Source organism: Camelina sativa, chromosome 7 (genome assembly GCF_030686135.1).
Source record: "Camelina sativa cultivar CO46 ecotype springtype chromosome 7, ASM3068613v1".
In the NCBI taxonomy this organism is placed as follows: domain Eukaryota; kingdom Viridiplantae; phylum Streptophyta; class Magnoliopsida; order Brassicales; family Brassicaceae; genus Camelina; species Camelina sativa.
In genome coordinates, this window is record NC_141886.1 from 25,566,061 (window position 1) to 25,590,023 (window position 23,963).

General features: G+C 34.7%; 2 protein-coding genes, 1 long non-coding RNA gene and 1 pseudogene across 5 annotated transcripts; 2 read left to right on the forward strand and 2 right to left on the reverse strand.

Annotated features, from left to right (window-relative positions):
• Window positions 1–30: 30 nt before the first annotated feature.
• LOC104704890 (protein QUIRKY pseudogene) lies at window positions 31–3,713 on the forward strand (annotated as a pseudogene). Its single transcript, XR_015562361.1, has one exon. The product of XR_015562361.1 is annotated as a protein QUIRKY pseudogene (transcript).
• Window positions 3,714–11,709: 7,996 nt separating this feature from the next.
• On the reverse strand, window positions 11,710–15,120 carry LOC104702200 (uncharacterized). 2 transcript variants are annotated; one of them, XR_015562364.1, is made up of 8 exons: window positions 14,636–15,120; window positions 14,450–14,557; window positions 14,268–14,360; window positions 13,535–14,140; window positions 12,974–13,067; window positions 12,550–12,679; window positions 12,028–12,085; window positions 11,710–11,945 (listed from the first exon to the last, which is right to left on the reverse strand). It is a non-coding gene; the product is annotated as an uncharacterized LOC104702200 (long non-coding RNA). The 2 variants fall into 2 exon arrangements; XR_015562365.1 differs by having other exon boundaries at window positions 12,928–13,067.
• LOC104702202 (uncharacterized) lies at window positions 15,096–16,235 on the forward strand. The gene is made up of 2 exons (XM_010418028.3): window positions 15,096–15,326; window positions 15,678–16,235. The coding sequence occupies exons 1-2, from the start codon at window positions 15,171–15,173 to the stop codon at window positions 16,119–16,121; spliced, it is 600 nt and encodes a 199-aa protein (XP_010416330.1). The 5' UTR covers window positions 15,096–15,170; the 3' UTR covers window positions 16,122–16,235.
• On the reverse strand, window positions 16,226–19,247 carry LOC104702201 (calcium-dependent protein kinase 30). The gene is made up of 7 exons (XM_087459295.1): window positions 18,102–19,247; window positions 17,800–17,943; window positions 17,560–17,712; window positions 17,319–17,434; window positions 17,052–17,219; window positions 16,746–16,976; window positions 16,226–16,660 (listed from the first exon to the last, which is right to left on the reverse strand). Exons 1-7 carry the CDS (start codon window positions 18,742–18,744, stop codon window positions 16,487–16,489), a joined length of 1,629 nt encoding a protein of 542 aa, XP_087315421.1. The 5' UTR covers window positions 18,745–19,247; the 3' UTR covers window positions 16,226–16,486.
• Between the last annotated feature and the right edge of the window lie 4,716 nt (window positions 19,248–23,963).

Below are 23,963 nucleotides of genomic sequence, written 5' to 3' on the forward strand. Positions count from 1 at the left end.
ATAAAGCCCCGAGACATCGAATAAAAAAAACAAAAACTTTCTATTATCTCACTTCCGCGATTACCGTAATCTCTGTCACACACAGAACCAAAACACTCTCTCTCTCTCTCTCTCTCTCTCTCTCACTCAGACATTCATTCTCGAGATATGAGAAGACGACTACTACGATGAACACGACGCCGTTTCACTCGGATCCTCCTCCTCCTCCCTCGAGGATCCAGCGTAAGCTCGTCGTCGAGGTTGTTGAAGCTCGCAATATCCTCCCTAAAGATGGCCAAGGAAGCTCTAGCGCTTACGTCGTCGTCGATTTCGATGCTCAGAAAAAACGAACCTCCACCAAGTTCCGTGACCTCAACCCTGTCTGGAACGAGATGCTCGATTTCGCCGTCTCCGATCCCAAAAACATGGACTACGACGAGCTCGATGTCGAGGTTTACAACGACAAGAGATTCGGCAACGGTGGTGGCCGGAAAAATCATTTTCTCGGTAGGGTTAAGATCTATGGGAGCCAGTTCTCGCGAAGAGGTGAAGAAGGTCTTGTGTATTTCCCCTTGGAGAAGAAGAGTGTGTTCAGCTGGATTCGCGGCGAGATTGGACTCAAAATCTACTATTACGACCAAGCCGCCGACGACGATATGGCCGTTGGAGGCGGAGGCCAGCAACAACAGCAACAACAACAATTTCATCCTACGCCGGAGCAAGATGCTGATGAACAGCATCATCATCAACAACAACAACAACAACAGTTTCATCCTCCGCCGCAGCAGATGATGAATTTACCACCGGAGAAACCTAATGTAGTTGTGGTTGAAGAAGGTAGGGTTTTCGAATCGGCTCAGAATCATAGCTATCCAGAGACTCATCAGCAACCCCCGATGGTTATCGTTGAAGAGTCACAACCGCAACAGGTAATGCAAGGTCCAAACGATAACCATCCTCAACGGCCGCCGTCTCCGCCGCCACCTCCATCTACGGGGGAAGTACATTATTATCCTCCGGAAGTGAGGAAGATGCAGGTAGGTAGACCTCCCGGCGGCGATAGAATTAGGGTTACGAAGAGGCCGCCGAATGGGGATTACTCGCCTAGGGTTATCAATAGCAAAACTGGAGGAGGAGAGGCGACGATGGAGAAGAAGGCTCATCATCATCCTTACAATCTCGTTGAGCCAATGCAGTATCTCTTCGTCCGGATTGTGAAGGCGCGTGGCTTGCCCCCTAACGAGAGCGCGTATGTCAAGGTACGGACGTCGAACCATTTCGTCAGGTCTAAACCGGCCGTTAACCGGCCCGGCGAATCGGCTGATTCTCCGGAGTGGAATCAGGTTTTTGCTCTTGGTCATAACCGGTCTGATTCTGCTGTGACCGGTGGTGCCACTCTTGAGATCTCTGCTTGGGATGCTTCGTCGGAGAGTTTTCTCGGAGGAGTTTGTTTCGATTTATCAGAAGTTCCGGTTCGTGACCCGCCGGATAGTCCGCTTGCTCCTCAGTGGTATCGGCTTGAAGGCTCAGCTGCGGATCAGAATTCAGGGAGAGTTTCCGGTGATATTCAGCTCTCTGTTTGGATTGGTACTCAGGTAGATGAAGCTTTTCCGGAGGCGTGGAGCTCCGACGCTCCGCATGTAGCTCATACGAGGTCTAAGGTGTATCAATCCCCGAAGCTTTGGTACTTGAGAGTGACTGTTCTTGAAGCGCAGGATTTACATATTGCTCCCAACCTTCCGCCATTGACTGCGCCTGAGGTCCGTGTGAAAGCTCAATTAGGGTTTCAGTCTGCGCGTACAAGACGAGGCTCAATGAATAATCATAGTGGTTCGTTTCATTGGCATGAGGATATGATCTTCGTAGCCGGGGAGCCGTTGGAAGATTGTTTGGTTCTGATGGTGGAAGACAGGACGACTAAAGAAGCAACGCTTTTAGGACACGCCATGATCCCAGTGAGCTCCATCGAGCAGCGAATTGATGAACGTTTTGTGCCTTCGAAATGGCACACTTTGGAAGTAGAAGGTGGAGGTGGAGGAGGGCCAGGAGGAGGTGGACCTTATTGTGGAAGGATTAGCCTAAGACTCTGTCTTGAAGGTGGGTATCACGTGCTTGAAGAGGCAGCGCATGTGTGCAGCGATTTCCGTCCCACAGCTAAGCAGCTCTGGAAACCGCCTATTGGAATACTTGAGTTGGGGATTCTTGGAGCTCGTGGGTTGTTGCCAATGAAGGCTAAAAATGGAGGGAAAGGTTCCACTGATTCTTATTGTGTTGCTAAGTATGGCAAGAAATGGGTCCGGACTCGAACCATAACAGACAGTTTCGACCCGAGATGGCATGAGCAGTACACTTGGCAGGTTTATGATCCTTGCACCGTGCTAACTGTTGGAGTATTCGATAATTGGAGAATGTTCTCCGACGCCTCTGATGATAGACCCGACACACGGATTGGGAAGATACGGATCAGGGTCTCGACGTTGGAGAGCAACAAAGTGTACACCAATTCGTATCCTCTGTTGGTCTTGTTACCTAGCGGTCTGAAGAAAATGGGTGAAATCGAAGTGGCAGTCCGGTTCGCATGCCCGTCGCTGCTGCCTGATGTTTGCGCAGCTTATGGACAGCCGCTTTTGCCTCGGATGCACTACATAAGGCCTCTAGGTGTAGCACAACAAGATGCATTAAGAGAAGCCGCCACAAAAATGGTAGCAGCTTGGTTGGCTAGAGCAGAACCACCATTGGGACCTGAGGTGGTTCGATATATGTTAGATGCAGATTCGCATGCGTGGAGCATGAGAAAGAGCAAAGCAAATTGGTATAGAATTGTTGGTGTTTTAGCTTGGGCAGTGGGTTTAGCTAAATGGTTGGATAATATCCGGCGGTGGAGGAATCCTGTGACAACGGTGCTAGTCCATATTCTATATCTGGTTCTTGTTTGGTATCCTGATTTAGTAGTCCCGACTGCATTCTTGTACGTGGTGATGATTGGAGTTTGGTATTACCGGTTTAGACCCAAAATACCGGCTGGTATGGATATACGCTTATCACAAGCCGAAACTGTTGATCCGGATGAGCTAGATGAAGAATTCGATACCATACCAAGCTCAAGGCGACCAGAAGTAATCCGAGCTAGGTATGACCGGTTAAGGATCTTAGCAGTAAGGGTTCAGACCATTCTAGGCGATTTTGCAGCGCAAGGGGAACGGATTCAAGCGTTGGTTAGCTGGAGAGATCCGAGAGCAACTAAGCTCTTCATAGCAATCTGTTTGGTGATCACTATAGTTCTGTATGCGGTCCCAGCGAAAATGGTGGCAGTGGCTCTAGGTTTTTATTATCTTCGGCATCCGATGTTCAGAGACACAATGCCAACGGCGAGTCTCAATTTTTTCCGGCGGTTGCCAAGCTTGTCAGATCGGCTCATCTAAAGGAGAAAGAAGTGAAGAGAGTAAACTTACTACTAAAAAAGTTAGATGTTTTTGAGTATCCCAACAGTTTCTTATGGAGCTGAGGAGGAGAATAGAATGAAGATTCATTATGGGGTTAAAGATTTTTATCACATTGTTAATGATTCGTTATTTTATTATTCGGAATCTGTCCGAATTTATTATAATCAGATGAATCAGATGGTATGTCTTTGAGAACTGAGACTTCTGACCTGACTGTAATATTTTGAAGCAAACAAGAGAGATTTGAGATTTTAAAAGGTCTAAAAAGAAGTCATACTGACAGTTTGACCAGTTATTTGCTTTTGGTATCTCTGATCCCTCTATAATTAACTCTGTAATGTGGAATGATTTATTAATTCCTCAACTAACTAACACTTAGTATCTTTTAAAAAATTGGTCTAATTTTGACAATCCAATTCGTTATATTGTCTGAATGTGTGAGACTCTGATTTTGATCTTAGCTATTTCCATTTTCTATTTTAACCGTTATAGCTAATTAATTAGCTATTTGCTTTTCCTCTTTTTCTAATTTCCTTTAACTAGTATTATTATTTTAGATTTTTTTGGTATATTTCCTTTTCGTCTTTTTACGGTGGCGGGATAGTAATCAATTTTGTGATAATTAAACAATTTAATTAGGTGTTGTACCGACTTATGGGCCTTGAACACCACTCATATTACCCAAATGTATTAATCCAATCGGTTTAAGACGGCCGGGTCTAAATAACCCGCAAACCGAAAATCGATTGCTTCTTCATCCTAGGCAGGTTTGTATTTATATTAACATTTTTGAAATATATTTTAGTTTACGTCTTTTAAGTTTTACTTATTTAATTTTTTTTTACAACATTAACCCCTAAAACAATTCCATAAATAACATTGCAAAGAAACTCAAATACTAAATTTTCTTAAATTGACCAACATTTGTTACATTTATTACCATAAAATCTTAACAACATCTATACATTCCGATTTTTCCAAAAACAACTCTACCCATTAAAGTTTTAACCCATTAAATCTCCAAAACTATTTTTATGGATGCTAGAATCTCTCAAATTTAAATGATATACAACAGATTTTCCATAACAAAAGTTTACAATATCCATAATTATATTAACATTAATAAATTTCATAAACCGAAAATCTAATTATAAAATGTCAAATTAAATATGTTGAATCCCCCCCCCCCAATATAATTAGGTTTATTTTTTATTTTTTGAGGAATTACCAAAAAAATTAAAATTCTATTAATTATCATAAACTATATATATTGACATGGAAAAATTATAAACTATAAAAATATGCTAATTTGGTAAAACAATTAACATAACTAAACTTGATAAAAAAAACTTATTTTGATTATTTTTGTATGCAAAAACTTATTTTGATTTTGGTGAGACGGGTTGGCATTAATCTCATATAGGGAGTTAAGTGAAATTGTTTTTTTTTAAAACACTTTTAGATATATACCAGAAGATAAATGTATTACTAAACTATACATATACCACACGGTTAAAACCTTGAAAACACTACAAAAATCCTATACTTTGAATACTTATATCAAATACCTGTAAAATTTTATATTTTTAAAATTAATAAAATAATAATAAAATAACAAATAAATACAATATAAATTTTAAAATTTTAAAATAAAAAATATTGTGTACCGCGGGAGGTTAATTCCTAGTTTGTTTTATAAGTTGATCATCTCCAATATCTGAGATGATCTGACTTCTCTTGTTTTATTTGAATAGCACTTCGAGCCGGCTGAAATTGGTATGCTGGCTAGATGTTTTTGCACCCCCATAAAGGTACTCAACCAGAGACCCGAGTATTCTGTCTCTGTTTCTTTGTTTTCTTAGAGATATGTGAACTGTTATTTCCGGCTCTCCAGACTCTTAGAGTTCTCTAAGTTAGGTTTGGTTGGCTTTCCAGATCGGCCTTATGTTAAAAGCTGTTGCATAGCAGCATATTAGAGAATGTTAATTAATTGGGTTTTGTCTGCAGTCTGCCATTGATTACGCCATTTTTATTATAGGATGGTCACTTTGAGGCTGATTAGCTAAATTAATAGTGAATTTTATTTTCAGCATGATTTGAATAAGTAAGTTGAACATGCTGATTTTTGTGTGCATACATACAATTCATTCTTTAGTGTTATTGATACTTTACCAAAAGTGTTATCTATGTCCTGCTCTCATGGTTCAAGTACGTTTATCAAATACTATGCCTGCCTCCATATTAAATGTTGCATCTCTGTTTTACGGACCTTTTGCAGTTGTAATATGTGCTAACACTTTTGGAGGTTAGTGTAATTACTTTGTTCATTTGGTTAGTTATGTTTGTCTCAATGTATATCTAACTTTTAGTAATCAGAACTATCCATGACTTGCTTTGGTTTTATTTAAGGCCTTTAGAAATCATAGGAAACTGACTCTGCCATTTCCCGGATCTCGTTGGTTTTACATAAGGCCTTTAGAAATCATAGGAAACTGATTCTGTCATAGGAAGCATACAACAGCACTCAGACAGATGTATCGTATCGGAAACCCATTGATTTCATCCAAAGAACAAAAACCACAGGTTTTTCATTCATTTCCTCTTACTTACATCCATCTGACATCAATTGTTCTTGTATCACTTTGTGGGATTGTAGGGATGGCTGATATGATCCTTGTTAACAGCAACTTGCACGGGTTAACATTTGCCAATCTATAATATGAAAGTTGGCTAACTCTCTCCCTCAGCATGTCACCTCAGCATTTTAGAAAAACCTGTAGCTGACACCTAATTTAAAATAGCTAGCCAATCAAAATATAACAATTAATACAGCTCAGATTTTTGAATCAATGTTAATTATTCTCGGTTACCGTCACTTTCTCTCTATTCGTAAGTCTCTCACACACCGAATCAAAAAAAAAAAAAGTAAAAAGTCTCCCTCTTCTTCTTCTTCATACCATAAGCTTTTCTTCCTCAACCCATAGAGAGAGAGAGTGTAGCGGCTGATGTGTTCACGTTGTAACAAACATTTCGTGTATCACCACCAACATATACTTTATAATTGTCTCAAGCTAGAGCGTAATTGTAATTGATTTGCCACCATTTTCACCCGAAGTAGAAATGTAATACATTTGGAGAATTAGGCTTTCTCCCTAATCTCCTCTTTCTCTCTTCTTCGAATATCTCTCTTTGATGTTCCAATTTCAAATCAATTTTCTATCACAAAACCAGAGAAGAAGTTTTTGAGACGGAAGTAATTTGAGTAGAAGCAAAACCAAATATGTCTCTTTTCAAGTTAGTTTCCGCGATCAAAGATTTTCACCCAACTCACAAACTTGGCGAAGATGGATTTGGACCGTCTTCAAGGTACCCTCAATTCTGACATGCCTGATCTTAAAGTTTCATCTTTTAATTGTATCTTTGACCATTTGTTGTTTGTACGTTTTTTGTGTGTGGTCTGTATTGTATTGATTCATTCTCATTTCCTATGTTTTTTTCTGATATTTTTGTGTAGCAACTCTTAGTACAATAGCTGGATCCAGAATATTGGATATGATGCGATTGGGTTGAAAATTGTTATGGTATGTTACCGTTGAGGTTCTTTAGGGTTTATGATTAGGGTGTATGCAAGTAGCCTTATCACATATTAGAAACAACCTCACTTTCTCAATCTAAAGTTAAATTAATAACATAACACAAAAATCTCACAAATCTTTTCAAAAGCCTCTCGATGTTGGCCCGGCTCAAGGGGGTGGCGGGAGGGGCAAAATCCAAGGGTCCACTCCAAAATTCAGAAAAAACCTTTGAACAAAGGGCATAAAAAAAAAAAAAAAAAACTGTGAAAGAGGTTTAAAAAATTTAGTTCACCTAGGGCCTAAAAATATTGAGATGGGATGTTGGTTAGTGAAGTTTGTTTGTTTTTGTGAGGACTCTTGCTTATTATTTTCAAGTGGATTATACATATTAATGTTGTATTTAAGTGTTTTTGTTAGTAGTTGTTGTTGTTGCAACTGCTGCATGTGGAACTATTGCAGTTGAAAAGAAGGTGTTTGATATTGTTGTTCCTGCGGTTGTCGAGAAGAAGGAATTGGTATCCTACTACTCTTCAAACATCTATTGCAGAATATGAAACATCGGTTGAGGCGACTGCTATTAAACACACATAATTTAAAAATCTACACAAAATATCCTATAAATAAACGTCAAAAGACAAAAATACGAAAAAAAAATAAACAGCACAAATGAAAACAACAATTATGCGCGGGCACCCACTTAGTACATTTAAATGCACAAGGAAGTCGCCCAGCTGTACTTTATCGACCTGTTCAATAATGAACCACCCCACACTTATAAGTATTGTATATCCCTGAACTCCAAAATTTACAGGATAGTAAAACAAGCTTCAATATGGCAAATTACTTCTCTGCCTCTTTCTATAAGTTCTTCTTTATCTCGAGCAGGTTGAATTTCCTCTCCGTAAACCGCTTTGAGAGGAAAAAGAAAATTGATTTAGCCGTTCCATCTTTTGCTATGCTATGCAAACATAAGCAAAATTTGAGTGATGTTACCCTTACTTTTGTAGGCCAGTGTATTATATTTGACTTCCCTATAATTATTAGACGTAATGTTTGTATTCTAAAGTTTCTAACAAAACTCTGTTATACTGGTAGATATGACTATTTTTAACTTTTAAGTATATTTAGGCAAAAAATACTTGTAACTAGAATTGGATCCGTGCTAGAGTACGGGTTAACATTTTTTTTTTATTTTGTAATTTTTATTTAAAGTGTTATATATATATGATTATTTTATTTATTTTAAATTTTTTTTTGCTCAAACACTATGCCATGAAATCATATGTTGAATATAACTTATGAAAATAACATATATTTTGTAAGATTTATTCTAATAGAACTAGATTTTGACCCGCGGTACACTGCAGTTTAAGTTTTTTGTTAAAAGTATCAATTTCTGTTTGTTAATTTTATTTGATTTGTTTAGTTTTTAAAATTATATATTGTATTTTGATTGTTAATTATATGACTTAACCTACACTATACCGCATATTAATTATTTTGTTACAATATTAATTAATCAATTTAATTAGATAAGTCTATTAATCTAATATTCATATTGTTAACAAAATAATGAGATGATATTTTATCCATGTAGCACCGAATTAATGACATTTTAAGTTTCTATTAATATCTACTCAAACATGTTTAGCCATATAAACCGTCGTGTGATATTTTAATTCGTTGTACACTGCAGAAAAAACTTCATAAAAATCTAAATATATTTTTAAAATTTAAAATGTTTTAAGAAATTTTTTTTTATAGAAATTGAACTACTTATAATATTTGAACTTCTTATAAATTTTAAATATTATTAATATCTTAAACAATTATAAAAATTAAATGTTTTAATAATTGAAATATTAATAATCTTTAAAGTTTTTAAATAGTTCACAAAATAATGAGACGATATTTTACCCGTGTAACACCAAATTAATGACATTTTAATTTTCTATTAATATCAACTCAAACATGTCCTGCCATATAACCCATCATGTGATATTTTAAAAACGTATATAATATTAAAATTTAAAATGTTTGAATAAATTTTATTATTTTAGAAATTGAAATACTTATAATATTTGAACTTCTTATAAAGTTTAAATATTATTCATATCTTAAACATTTTATAAAAAGATAAATGTTTTAGTAATTAAAATATTAATAATCTTTAAAATTTTTAAAAAGTTATACATTTGAATTTTTAAAGTTGTTAAAAGTTGAAATTCTTTAAAATAAAGAACCATAATAAAATGCATAATTTTTTTAATTTCAGTGCCTGATAAATCAAGGTTTCTGCTCATTTGTATTCAGAATAATTTTGGTCTCTTTTTTATTAATATGACTTTGAATCTTTGCCTAGTTTTCTTAGGTGATGTAGGGCATTTTGTATATTTTTTTATTCATCAGTTGAGCAATATATATCTGTTTAAAAAAAAAATTACATCATATGCAGAAAAAATCATAAATTTTATTAACTAAATATATTAGATAAAAATTAAAATAATTAAAATATAAAATAAAATAAATGTGAAAGAAGAATCACATATTTTTGTTTTAATTAGGTTGAAAGATTTCCTTATCTTTTAAATGTTAACTATAATTGATTTATATGTTACTATAATTAACTAAATCCATATTATCCTTACTTACCAAAAATTAGACTAACCCGTATATTATGATACACCTATGTCACAAGTTTATAACAAAAGATCATAAATATATCTATTATATAGTATACAAAAAAATGTCTTGTACTTCCATTTTATTATATAAGGGATTCTTAGATATATATTTTAATTTTTTTGAATATAGTATATTTTAACTAAAAGCACGCATATATTACAAAACAAAAAAAATCTCTAAAACATCTTATGAAGTGGACGAAGTTGGATAAAAAAAAATTGGATTTCTAGCTTTGGATAAGCGAATCCGAACCCGAACGCCCAGGTCTAGTAGCAGTCTCATCCCGAGTAGCCATCTTCAAAAAGGTTTTGAAGCAGATTAAGAGGGGTCAATTTTTAGGCAAACAAAAGTTAAAATTAAGAAATTTGGGTGTCAAACAGATATTAAAGCTTGCCTTTGGTTGCTTGGTAGGAGGGTACTTATCGTACTTATCGTCCTGCCTGGATACGTCTCCATATTTAGATGATGACTGGAAAGGCGAGTAAGCCAACCTCTGCTTGGGTCAGATTTAAGCAAACAAAAGTAGAAGTGAGAGATGGAAAAATAGTAAATGACAAAAAAAAAAAAAAAAAAAAAAAAGTAATTGACACAACAAGTGAGTCTGGTTTGGCAAAGATTACCCCTTTTTCATGTTCTTTAGAAGAGAGATGGCTGGCGAAACTGTCAAAGCCTTGGCCACTGTCAATGCCTAGGCCAGGAGAAAGATGATTGCATGTTGAAGGAAGTTATCATTACAAGCATATGCACAAACATATTTAAATTAAGGAAACAAATAATAATTAATTAAACAAATTCTATAGATCAAATAAAATGATATATTGGTTTGGGTTTATAAAAGAGTGTTTAGGTTTTAGATTTTATAATTAAACAAAATTATATGTCGGTTTGGGTTTATAAAAAATAGTTAGGGTTTAGATGTGATAATTAAAAACTGTAATATAATATTAGAATTAACCATTTTAAAATTAATTGATCTATATAATTTGTTTACGTAATTAAGATTTGTTCACCCCCTTATAAAATAAGAAAATAAATTCTGTATACATTATTATAAAATTAAAAACTTAAACCGCTCTTTTATAAACCCAAACAGATATATAATTTCATTCTAATTGTAAAATCTAAACTCTAACCATCTCATTTATAAACTCAAACCGACATATAATTTCATTCTATTTGTAAATTCTAAACCCTAACCATCTCATTTATAAACTCAAACCGACATATAATTTCATTCTAATTGTAAAATCTAAACCCCAACCATCTCATTTGTAAACCCAAACCGATATATAATTTCATTCTAATTACAAAATTTAAACCCTAACCATCTAATTTGTAAATCCAAACCGACATATAATTTCGTTCTAATTACAAAATCTAAACTCTAACCATCTCATTTGTAAACCTAAATCGACATATAATTTCGTTCTAATTATAAAATTTAAACCCTAACACTTCATTTGTAAATCCAAACCAACATATAATTTCGTTTTAATTGTAAAATCTAAACTCTAATCACCTTATTTGTAAACCCAAACCGACACATAATTTTGTGTTAATTTTAAAAATCTAAACCAAGCCAATATTTAACTTTCCTTAATTAAAAGTATACAAAATTTGTTTCCTTAATTTGTTTTTTTTTTAATTTAATTTTGATTTATTTTTAAATAAAATAATGTATAAAAGATTCTTATTTGTTGAAAAAGAGGAGGTGGACATAAAGGTTCACCCTAAGTATTTTTCATACATTAATAACTACTGTAAATTAATAAATTCGATAAGATAATAAGATAATTTTTTAAAAATCTACAGAAAAACATGGTCCTAGTAATATTATAAATTAATAATCATGAATTTGAATTTATGTATGTTGTACAAGTGAATTTGTTTATACTATTTGTAATTTGTTGTAAATGTTTTCTAACTATTATAAACCCAATTCGAAAACCATAAAATTTTAACATCCTAAAGTTAAATCTTATTTTACTAAGATTGTCTCAATTAAAAGTATTAATTTACACTATAAATTAATAAATTATAGATAAATTAATATCATTATAATGTTTTACTGTAACTGGTTTGCACAAAATCAGACTTTTAACTCTATAAATGATATTTGAATTATGACTTTTAAGTGCTGTATAAAATCACAATGTGGCCTGGGCATTCGGGTAAATACTCTTCCTCTTCTCCTTGTTCAAGTCCCTCAGTTTCTTGCACTTCCTCTTCTTCTTGTTCAAGTCCTCAGTTTCTTGTCCTTTCACTAAAATGTTTTAGTTTTCATTAAGAAAACCCCACAATTCTAAAGATTTAAAATCTCAGCGTTATCAAACTTAAAAACATACCTTTGGTTGCTTCCTCCCCATTGTAGGATAGGGAAAAAAAAAACGAAATGCACATCATCTGCTCGAAAACCATATGCACATCCAGTGGAGAAAGAAAACATGGGGTCAGATTAGGCAAACAAAACCGGGAGTGATATAGGGAAACTACTTGTGGTAGAGGCTGTTCGACTCAAAAATAGTTAAGACAATGACAAAACGTAGTGACACAACAAATCTGTCTGGTTTGGCCTATGATATATATGTCATGTTTTCATATGCAAGGGAACCAAACGACCTAAGAATATAATTAGCGAGATGCTTTGGTACAATCACTTAATAAACCACAAATGCTATAGTAAGGCTGATGGGGGTTCATTCACTAATCGTTCTTCAGACTCGTTCCCATTTAGTAGCACAGCCCCATCCGTAGAGTCAGGGTCCACCACAACAGCCTCTTCTTCCACATTCTCTGTCTGCCTGACTATAGTAATGCCCAGTTCTAGACAACCCCCTTCAATTGCATGTAATGTAAATTATGCATACCTCGTTGAAAAGATCCCCTTGCTCTAGTCGCCCCTCTTCCTCTATATTCATAATTCTAGAAGCTTCCACCAAAGTTGTAAGATCTCTGTCTGCCTGACTACAGTAATGCCCAGTAGGAGGATGGACGCCCCTGAAAGATGATATAAGTCAACACAAACAAATTTGTTTTTGAAGATCCTGAAAAAGTTCAAATTGGCGTGGTAATGAAATCAACATTGGAGTTTTGAATTTATGTTTATATGGGGGTATAAATTCAAATTATAAGTAGAAACACATGACTCTAAATAATTACGTGCCACAATCAAATCAAAAGGCTTTCTCGTAAGCACGGTTTTTAAGAACAAGCTAGTGACGTCTGCAACAACGTTTTGAATATACCTTGTCTCTGCAGCTCTATTTTCAAGAGACAACGTTTTGAATATACCTTGGTCAAATCGTTTCTCCACAATGCCACTAGTTCAGAGACCTTGCTCGGAAGGTACGATTGTGCCATCAGAGCGGCTTCAGGTATCCGATTACTGTAACCAGATAAATATCAGCATAGACATAAGACCATTTCCACTAGAGCAACTCATATGAGTTGCTCATAATTAAATTAATCCTATAATTAATATTAAACTAATCAAAAGAACTCACTAACAACTTTAACCAAAATAACTCTTCCACTAGAAAACTTCTATCAAGTTGCTTAAGTCAAAATAGAGAAGCTTTTTGTTTGTTGCAGCAAAAAACAGCATATAGAGATCAGAGAAAAGAGTAGAAAAGAAGATGGAAGCACACACATTTAAAGAGTTCAGTAGTGTCAATGTGACACCACTTACATCTTGCCGAGACTCTTGCTCGGAATCCACTAGAAGAAGAAACATAGATACAAATTACAAGTGTCTCACTCAGCACTCACTCATAAACACTCTTTGTATCAACCTATGTTCTAATGAGAAAAACACTCCCCAAAGCTATAAAGCTATTACATGTTTTCGCTCACCCTTCTAGCTACATTGTGTGCTACATAATGCGGCTCCATATGGCTCCAACTCTCTCTCACGACCTCATCTTCAATTTACTTGAATCATATGCAGAAAAAAAACAGAATCATCTTGGCTTCTAACCTGAAGCACTTTGATTCAACTTGTAGTGAATCTCACTAACAGTTTATACCATTGTAGACTCACCACAATAACCTGTTTAAACAACTGAAACTAGAACAGAACCCCTGCTCAACCATCTTGTTAAAAACAGAACACACTAACAGCTTGAAAACTCACTACTAGCAACCATTAACATATATCTCTTATCAGCAAACCTTGCGATATCCCTGAGACACGTCTTTGCAACAGCTCTCACATCAAATCTAGAACCCATGATGTCTTTTTCAAGCTGTAATAACAATCTGCAGTACTCTTCTTGTATGCAGCATCCACCAAAACGAATTTGGCCATTGCATCATTCGATTTGCAGTCTTGAGTTAAGACCTTATTATTCTTTAAGATCATTCACCGACTGACCTGCAAATGACTTCCCATAAGTCTCCTTGAGGCTCATTGTTCTTTCTTTGCTCTTTAGCAAGTGCTGCCAGCTTCATCAAATCCATCTGCATCTCCCAATGAAGAATAAAGCAGCAACAGTCAACAGACCACTCAAATCCATAGAAGCATTCTTCAGCCATATCCAGCATAGGAAGGAACATGAAAAGAAAAATACATATCAGCAGCTTCTACCTTCATAGTAATCATCGAACATTAATTGACATAGCTAATTCTCCAAGCTGCTTCCGTTTAGACTCAATTTTGTGCCTCTACAGCAGTAATGTCCTGTCAAATTATAAGAAAGAATTGAGTAACAACATACAGTACAGGGCAAGTCATGGAAATAAAGCTTCTCAAATGGTAAAAATAATAACCTTTCGCGACTGCCAACCGAGCTGTATCGCCAACTCAAATCTGTAATCCTCCACCATCACCATTTGAAACCACCCCACCCATATATCTCTACGGCCCTCTGGGTATAACTGTAAATACAAGGGATTAACCGAGAACCTGGATGGTACAATAGCCAAGTTTCTAAAATGAGGTAGTAGTTGTGTCACCATATCTCGGTTTGCAGAGAAGCTAATAACACTCCTCTTCGTGCTCCCTGCAAAAGCAAAACTCGCCGGCTTCAAAAGCTTATCGGATATTTTGTACCCACAGATCCAGGATTTCCACATCTGAATCGGATGTTGAACGGTGGAATGAGAAAATTGATTAAAGGAAGATCGATTCGATTACAGATCCATAAATCGATTCATGAGAGATATTTTTGTGTTTACTTCTCTTCACTTGTTTGTTTGTTTGTTAATTGTTACCCTATCATCGAAACTCGAAAGATTAATTCAGTTTGTTTTTTTTTTTGCCAAGGAAGAAAAAACAAAAAATTACTACCGACTACAGTGAAACGGAGATAAAGCGCTGAGCAATATGATTGGTTGAAATTACAAAGACATCATCTGACGTGGCAGTTTCTCTGTCTCCCAGAGTTTTCATTTCAGATAGTGAAAGAAGTGTGCGAACGCCAAAAACAAAAAAAATCTCCAAAGAAACCTTTTTTTTCAATCGCTTCGATTTGGTCTTCCTTCCCTCCCAATGGCTGTCGTCGGCGCTCCGATATCGTCTCCGTCGGCTCACTTGCATACACGATTTCTCTCTAATCCCGTTCTCCCCCGCTTTCGCCGCTCTTATACCGTCGGCAAATCACCACCAGCATCTTTCTCCGTCGTCTCTATGGCTCCCCAGAAAAAGGTAAACTACACTCTGTTCATCATCTCCTTTGTTTTAAGCTCTGAGACCTTTCTCCCTTTCCATTAAAGCTTTATAAAGTATGAATCTTTTTTAAGGTTCTCAAGATAGAACTAGAGAGTAATCTTTAGAGTACTTCTTCTCTGGCTTTAGTAGTTAACATTTTAGTAGTTTTATGGAAATTGATCTATGGATCTTTGTAAATTTGGTCTTATTTTAATTTTTGATATTTTCTTAATGAAACAAAGACTTTAAAGTCTCTGTATAGTATTGTCACAGAGTTTTTTTATATTATTAATATCCATTTTAATTTGTGTAACTATGATGATCACTGAATAAAATAAAATAAAAAAGGTGAACAAGTATGATGCCAAATGGAAGAAACAATGGTACGGAGCTGGATTGTTCTTCGAAGGGAGTGAGCAAGTGAACGTCGACGTTTTCAAGAAGCTGGAGAAGCGGAAAGTTCTGAGCAACGTTGAGAAATCTGGCCTTCTCTCAAAAGCAGAGGAGTTGGGACTCACATTGTCATCTCTTGAGAAGCTTAAAGTCTTCTCCAAAGCAGAGGAGCTTGGTCTTCTCAGTCTCCTCGAGAATTTAGCCGGAACATCGCCTGCGGTCTTAGCCTCGGCTTCATTACCGGCTCTGACGGCTGCAATTGTTGCCATTGTGCTGATCCCGGATGACTCAACTACTCTGGTGGTTGCTCAGTCGGTTTTGGCTGGTGCTCTTGCCCTTACAGGCGTTGTTTTGTTGGTTGGATCTGTTGTTTTGGATGGACTTCAAGAAGCTGACTGATTCTTTCTTTGTAAAACCAAACATATCAAAAATTTTTGTCCAGTTGGTTTTGTCAGTTGCTTAAATCATAACTGTAATGTTCAGATAGAAATATAAACGAAAACTAAGTCAGAATGAAAGCTTTATAACAATTAAACAAACAATATTACAAACAAATACATTCATTCCCAAGTGAAAAAAAGCCTAACTACTCCCACAAATTACAAAAGGCCAAAACCATTGATAAAAAGAATTTCTAGAAGCAAAGTGAAGTAAGCCAAAATCACATCTGAAATTAAAAAAGCCGAGATAAAAACCCTTCTTGAACGTGTAAAAAAGCAGCCATCAGATTGCTTCTGTTTTGTTGATAAAACAAGGTGTTAAGATCAAACTGCAATAGATTGTCCAGTGAGTGCGTCGTGTAGATGCATTGAACCGTCTTTCATCAAGTTTAAGCTTAAACTTTTAAACCTCTCTCTTGAGTACTGTCTTGATGCCTTTCTCCAATCTGTTCCAGCTTTCATCATCACCACAAACTCATCGTAGTTTATTCGTCCATCCTGACATTATTAGTATTTGATAATCTTTCTATAAGAAGAGTCTTTCTAGGGAGAAGGAGATTTATGTGTAGAATTTTAGAAAAACCTTGTCAGTGTCAACTTCACGCATGATATCGATTATAACGCTGTTGTCTGGTTCACCTAACTCATCGGTTAAAGCTTCCCGTAGTTCTTCTGATTCGATGTATCCACTTCCATCTTTGTCAAAGAACATAAAAGCTTGTCTGAAATGTTCATCATTCTCCATCTTCTGCAAGTGAATTATCACTGCTACAAACTCTCCATAGTCCAGGCATCCATTTCCGTTAACATCGGCCTACATCAAATATTCATAAATGTTAGTACCAGAGAGGACGAGCTTTTTCTAATCTTTTGGTAAAGATAAATTTACCACTTCCATCAACAGTTTGATCTCGGCTTCACCCAGTTGTGAACCAACTTTCTTGAGTCCAGCTCTGAGTTCTAGGTATGATATTTTACCGTCGTTGTCATCATCCATGAGTGTAAACATGTTTCTGATCACTTCAACTTCTTGAATAGACAAGTGCTCGGCGATGACCTGAAAGCATCAAAAGAGAGTAGGTAAGTGAAACCAATCAAAGCTCCAAATAAAAGTATAAAACTCATCTGAAAAATATTATTGAGTGGTAACACTTACGCGCAACGCTTTCTTTTTCAATCTATTCATCATAGAGAATTGCTTCAACCTTGACCTAACAATATCCCCTAAAGGAACATTTGGAGCTTTCTTAGCATTCTGTATCCATGGGTGATCTGCAAAGAAAGAAACAGTAACCGTCTTCACTTCAGCTGAGTTTTCTCAACTTCAAACCCAACACAAGAAAAGAAGTAGCAAAGAAGATGAATAAAGCACAAGTGACAGAAGATCATTTCATTACCAAGAACTTGCTGAGCAGTCAAACGCTTAGTGGGATCAGGTTCTAACATCTGCTTCACAAGGCTCTTTGCACTCTCTGATATCTGTGACCAAGGATCTCTCTTAAAATCAAGAACTCCCCTCAAGATTGCAAGAGCCACACCTTGTTCAGTCTCTGCAATCAAAAACCTTGAACCACTCAGCTTTAATCTGCATATACAAACAACTTCTATTATATGAATCATCAAAGCTGCTTTTTTACCAGCCCAAAACGGAGGAACACCACAGAGCAAGATATAGAGGATAACTCCAGCACTCCACACATCAACCTCTGGTCCATAATTTCTCTTCAAAACTTCTGGAGCCATATAATAAGGACTTCCTACAATCTCTGTAAACCTCTCTCCTGCAAAAATGCATCAAAAATTCAATCTTTTATATAAAAAAGACTCAAAGAAACACACAATTGTCAAACAAAAGTCGAAAACAGTGAGACCTTTTTAGCTCAATGGAGATCAAAGATTCTAAATTTAGCACAAAAAGTCCTCTTTCTAAGGAAATTACCAGGTTTGAAAAGTACAGATAAGCCAAAATCAATTGCTTTAAGAGCAGAGTTCTCCTTCTTGTTAGCAAACAAGAAATTCTCAGGCTTCAAATCTCTATGCATAACACCATTGATATGACACATCCTCACAACCTCAGCGATCGTCCTCGCAACTGTAGCCGCGGCACGCTCCGTATAATGTCCCCTCGCAACGATCCGATCAAAAAGCTCGCCTCCTTCACAAAGCTCCATCACAAGATGAACGTTCTCGTTGTCCTCATAAGTCGCCTTGAGTTTCACAACGTTGGGGTGTTCCGGAATAGTCGACATGATCGTTACCTCGCGGCGGACGTCTTCCACGTCGATGGCGGTACGGAGCTTTCTCTTGGAGATAGATTTGCAGGCTAAAGCTTCACGAGTCTCTCGGTCTGTACAGAGATATGTGATTCCGAACTCGCCGCGACCGAGCTCTCTTCCTAAGATATACTTGTCGCTGATCTGAGATTGATGGCTCATAGGGATCACACGTAACGGAGCGTGAGATCTTAAACCATCGGGATCGTCGTATAAGTTACGTTTCCGTTCCCGTGGAGTCTTCTTCTTCCTCTGGTTTTGTTTTGAGTCTTCTGGGTCAAACTTGACGCAGGCGATACAATTACCCATGTCTTGTCTGAGTTTTTGGAAACTCAGAACGAAGAAGAGCAGTTTGAAGAAGCTTCGTTAATGCTAACTCCGGTGACGCCGCAGTGTTTTTTTTTTCCGGCGAACCGGTGAGTTTGCATAGAAGAAAGGTTCGACCTTTTCGTAGAAAATTTCAATTTGATCAGAAATGAGATATTAAAAAATCCGTTATATTTATATCCATCAACTTTGATTCAGTCAAATAAAAAAATTACATAGAAGTATACGATTTAGCGATGTTTCTAACCTATGATTTAGCGGTTTAAAGTATGTATGTGGCAGAACAAGATTTGTAGTCTATGGTGTAATCTAATTATCTAAATAAGAGTAAGTAAATAAACTTAAAAGTAATAGGAAATAATATGGCCGTCGATTTGTTGAGGTGGTGAAAGGAAGGGCTGAGATGTAAAAGGTACGTGGAAGGGGAGAGAGTTTGATGAAGTTGTTGAGTAGCATAGATAGAGATAGAAGATGGATACGGTGACATTGTCAAAAAGTGTGACGTTGGTTTCATTTGAGTTGGTGTCAGCGATGTTTATTTTGGTTTAAAAGTTTTGAGTAAATTTGTCAGAGTTGTCTTGTCTCGTTTATCTATAACACTACCTAAATTACCCGTTTAGATGAATCTACATTTTTTTTTCAGATCCTTAAATAAAACAGTGTAAAAATTGGTTTCTTACCATATGTGATTGTAGGTTGTCAAACTTCTCATAAAAATTGGCATTGGGGTTTTTTTTTTTAAACTCTAGTATTTATGAGCGATTTGAAAGTTTCTGCAAAAGATTTGGTGAAGATAGTTTCAAAAGCTATGAGATTTCAGATTTATAATTCAGATAAAAAGATATTATTAGGTGTAGACTTTGTCAAATCTAATCAGCTAACTATCGGACTTTGTTTAGTGGAATATTTTTTTTACATATATATGATACTATACGATATATCAAAAGTAAAAAATAAACTAAAAAAATGAAGATTCCATTGATCAAGTCAACAAAAATGCAAACAAATGCGAATGTCTTCTTGTTTTCTCTATCTAACAACAAGGTGTTTCAATTTAATGATTTATACTGGAAATTAATTGACAAGTATGACGCCATGTCGGGTTATTATTCGTCATGCTTTCTAGGTTTACATTCGGTAAATGGTAAAAATACATACATCTCATCTTTATGTCTTCCATTTTCCAAACAACATTATCTATGTCAATCTAGGCAAAACCATATCTTTTTGTATCATACTACCAAATATGAACAACTAACTTTTTGGAAGTTCAAACCCAAAACTCTTTTTTTTCCATCACATCGTATAAACGATATTTGTTGTGCTTATAAATATAAATACTTTTATTTTTGTGTGTCACTCATCTAAAATTGATATAAGTAGGTAAAAAGAAGGTCTTTAATTTATATCCGGGTTATACTTTCAACCGACAATTATTGCAATTGGCAAAAAGAGAGTGAACAAACAGTTGAAAGTCATGCAACATAAGCTGAGTCTTTGTAAAATCCAAATACTACATATTAGATATGTAATCCCCAAATGCGTTTCAAAACTTTGTTACATTTTCTTAATCGAACTTTGTTATGTTTACTATTAATTTTTTTTTGTTATTCCGAATGCGTATGATTGGGATTTGGGGTAGTATACTATATTTTACTATCTATGAAATTATTTCTTACAACCAAAAAAGAGAAAAATAAAAAAATAAAAGAAGAATAAGAAGAGAGGAAATGATGGATCATGTTTTAGCTTGTGCAACTTTTTAGCTGGCAAATGATTTAAAAAGAAACTAACAATTGGGGAAAAAGAAAATATTAGAAAAAGGGACTTTTCTTGGATGAGGAAAAAACATGAGATTGTGTATGAAATGATGGGCTCAACTCAAATGTTTGAGATTTGCATGTGTATGTGGCGTTGTCATGCCAACTATGAGATCTATTGAAGCCCCATCACTTTTCCTTTTTCTTTTGCATAAACTTATCTACAAACCTATTACTATATACACTTTTTGGGATAATTAATAGAATATGAATGTTAGAATCCATGGCTTTGGGCTTTGAATGGAGCTGCAGGCAGCATGGTTTGTGTTATCATCCATAGTGATTTCATTGTTATAACCTCATTTTAAACGAATAAGTTTCACTATAGTTTCTATTGTTATAATAAAGAACAATAAAAAAAAGCAGCCAGTGAATAGACATTGATCGAGTGATACTTTTTTTTTCCTCTCTATTTTACCTACACTAAGTTAGACCCGTGCGATGCCGCGAGATGTTATTTTATACATTTTGAAATACATTTGATATTCATAAGTATGATTTTTAATTTTTTAAAATTATATTAATCATGTTGTAAATCGAGAGGATTCAAAGTGTAGAATCTCTTATTCTTATTAATCATATAATGCATGAAGTTATATATATATAGTGTAGGGTACAAAACCGACTAAGAAATAGAATAAGGACGATGGGCCTATGGCCGATGGGCCGTAAACACTAAACGCATATGGACCATACATGGCCGGTTATGGAGTCCACCATCCTGTGTTTTACAACAAATCATAAAAATTATGGTTTACACAATGCTAAGATATAGAAATGAACCGAAAAACCTACAATGGTTTGTAACTTCGTAGTATTTGTTATTACCATCATTTACTCGTATAATTGGGTTTACACAATGCTAAGATATAGAAATGAACCGAAAAACCTACAATGGTTTGTAACTTCGTAGTATTTGTTATTACCATCATTTACTCGTATAATTGGCTTAACTATACTATATGCTATGTTTTTTTCTCCTAATATTATTGGAGATATATTAGTGTAGTGTTATTTTGTGGTGTATTTTTTTGTAGTTTACAAATTTAATCATCTAAGTTTATATAGTTTGTGTTGTTGTTACGGTATTATTTGTTTGTTTCCTTTTGTAAATTACCTATTCTTTTTAGAACAAATCCACATATGTCAAAGTAAATAAACATATTTTTACTTTAGTTTGGCTTTGTGTTAATATTTAAATATTATACTTATCTTAAACTGTATACAATATTTACAAGGATTATGTTAATTGTCAAAGTTATTTTAAAAGTTATAGATGATTTAGTTTTATTAAATTAAAACATTTGGTTTTTGATCTTAAACATTGTTTAATTTGTTTCTGGTGTTATTATATGTAAATCTTGAGAGGCACGGAACCTTTGTTATCACACGCCAAAATTCAAACACTGCAATCATCACTGTGAAAAGGAATCACATAGTAAATGCATAAGCAATAAGATAGACATATGAGAATTTTTGTTTGATAATACATAACTAATTTACTCTAGTTTATGTATGCTTCAGAAAGAGAGTTTATCCTCCAATCACGCTTGAGAGATTACTCTAGTTTGGTTCATATCCCTTATATGTATAAGTTTTCTCACAAAAACAAAACAATATTGACATGTTGCGCTCACAAAGCTTGAGAAATGATTTATTTATTTGTCCTTAGTTTAATAATATTTCTATTTACATACCACTGTATATATATATTTTTAAATGACACCCAAAATTTAATTCTTTTATTTTTATAACTTAATTGTATCACTTAATTACATTTTTCCATAAAATTTTAAGAACTTTTGATTCATATGGTGAGATAATATAAAATTCATATTATAATAATTTCCATAAGTTAAATCTTAATTATTATACAAGAATTTTACATATTCAAATAAAACAAAAAAAATATATACTACACAAATAAATTTTAGATCCTAAATAATAATTTTACCGATAAATATTATAGATTTTGTATATATAAATTACAGTAAAATGATTTATTAACTGTTTTATTCTGCACATAGTGCGGATTGAATTTAGGATAAAATAAACTGCCAAAATGATGTTAGATTACAAATAATACATAACCAAGATGTTTAAATAACCTTGTGTCTCTTTATCTTCACCTTCTTCAATTGCCCTACACAGGTTAATTTAGATTCTTTTATTGTCTTTCCTAGACAATATTGTAATTGGGCTGAGCCCATAACAGAAATCAGAAGAAATGATGTGGAATGGAGAATGATTATTATTGGACAAAAATATTGAGCTGTATTAATCCTTATAATTTGATTGGCTAACTGTTTTAACTGATGTGTCAACTCCTCATTCAACTAAAAAACTGAGGTGTCAACACTGGAGAGAAACACATTCAGTTTTTATTGTATTGATTTAGGTGTTGACTGGTTCTCCCGCTACCTCCCACAAACGATGCGTTTGCGGGTGGTAGCGGTTGCTAGCGATTGGAACCAATCACACAAACCGCTCCCAATCGCTCCTAATCGCTGAATTCCCAAAGCTGCTTCCCGCAAGCGTTTGCGGTTGCGGGTGATTGTGGTTGGATTTTTTTTTTTTTTTTTTTTTTTTTTTTTTTTTTTTGTAAAAAAACTTAAAAGAAATCTATGATAATGAATTTTTTTTCTTGTATTTTCTATCTAACCATTTTACTCGTTAAGGATGGGAGAAAATGAAGTACGAATACGATTGCAGAGATTATAAAATAAACAATTAGAAGAAAATAATATTCCAATTAACAATAACCCGGAAAACTTGATGTAAATTTAATTGCACATCGCACATAAGTTAAAATAAATCTAAATAAATATAATATTTCATCAGAAATTTAAGAAAATAAGATTATTTGTGAAAATATTAAAACAAATCACCAGTGACTCTTCTCCACTCTCACTTGACTATTCCTACCGATGCAATTACTGACCCACGATCTAAGAGAAAAGAGAAAAGATCTACTATCTAAAGCATATGTTTTGTCATTTATCAAATTACTTGATTAAAATTTTGGTGAAAAGCCAAATGCATAAAGGAATAAGTATTTCAATATGAATTTTTTTTTTGAATAATTATTATTTTAATAAATTTTAATTATAAATCAAGTTTAATAAAGTTTTTGGTGTTTTTAAACATTTATATATTAGATATCACATTTATTATGTTCCAACCGCTATTGCACCCGCTGGTCAACCAGTTGTAAACCTCCCGCAAACGCACCAATTTTAAACCGCTAAACCAGTCGTTCAAAACGCTTAATAACGCTTAAAACCGTAATTGTCCGCTTCTGCAATCTCCCGCAACCGCAACCGCAGCGTTTGAACCAGTCAAAGCCTTAGTATCTTGATCGAACTATATACTTTTTTGGCT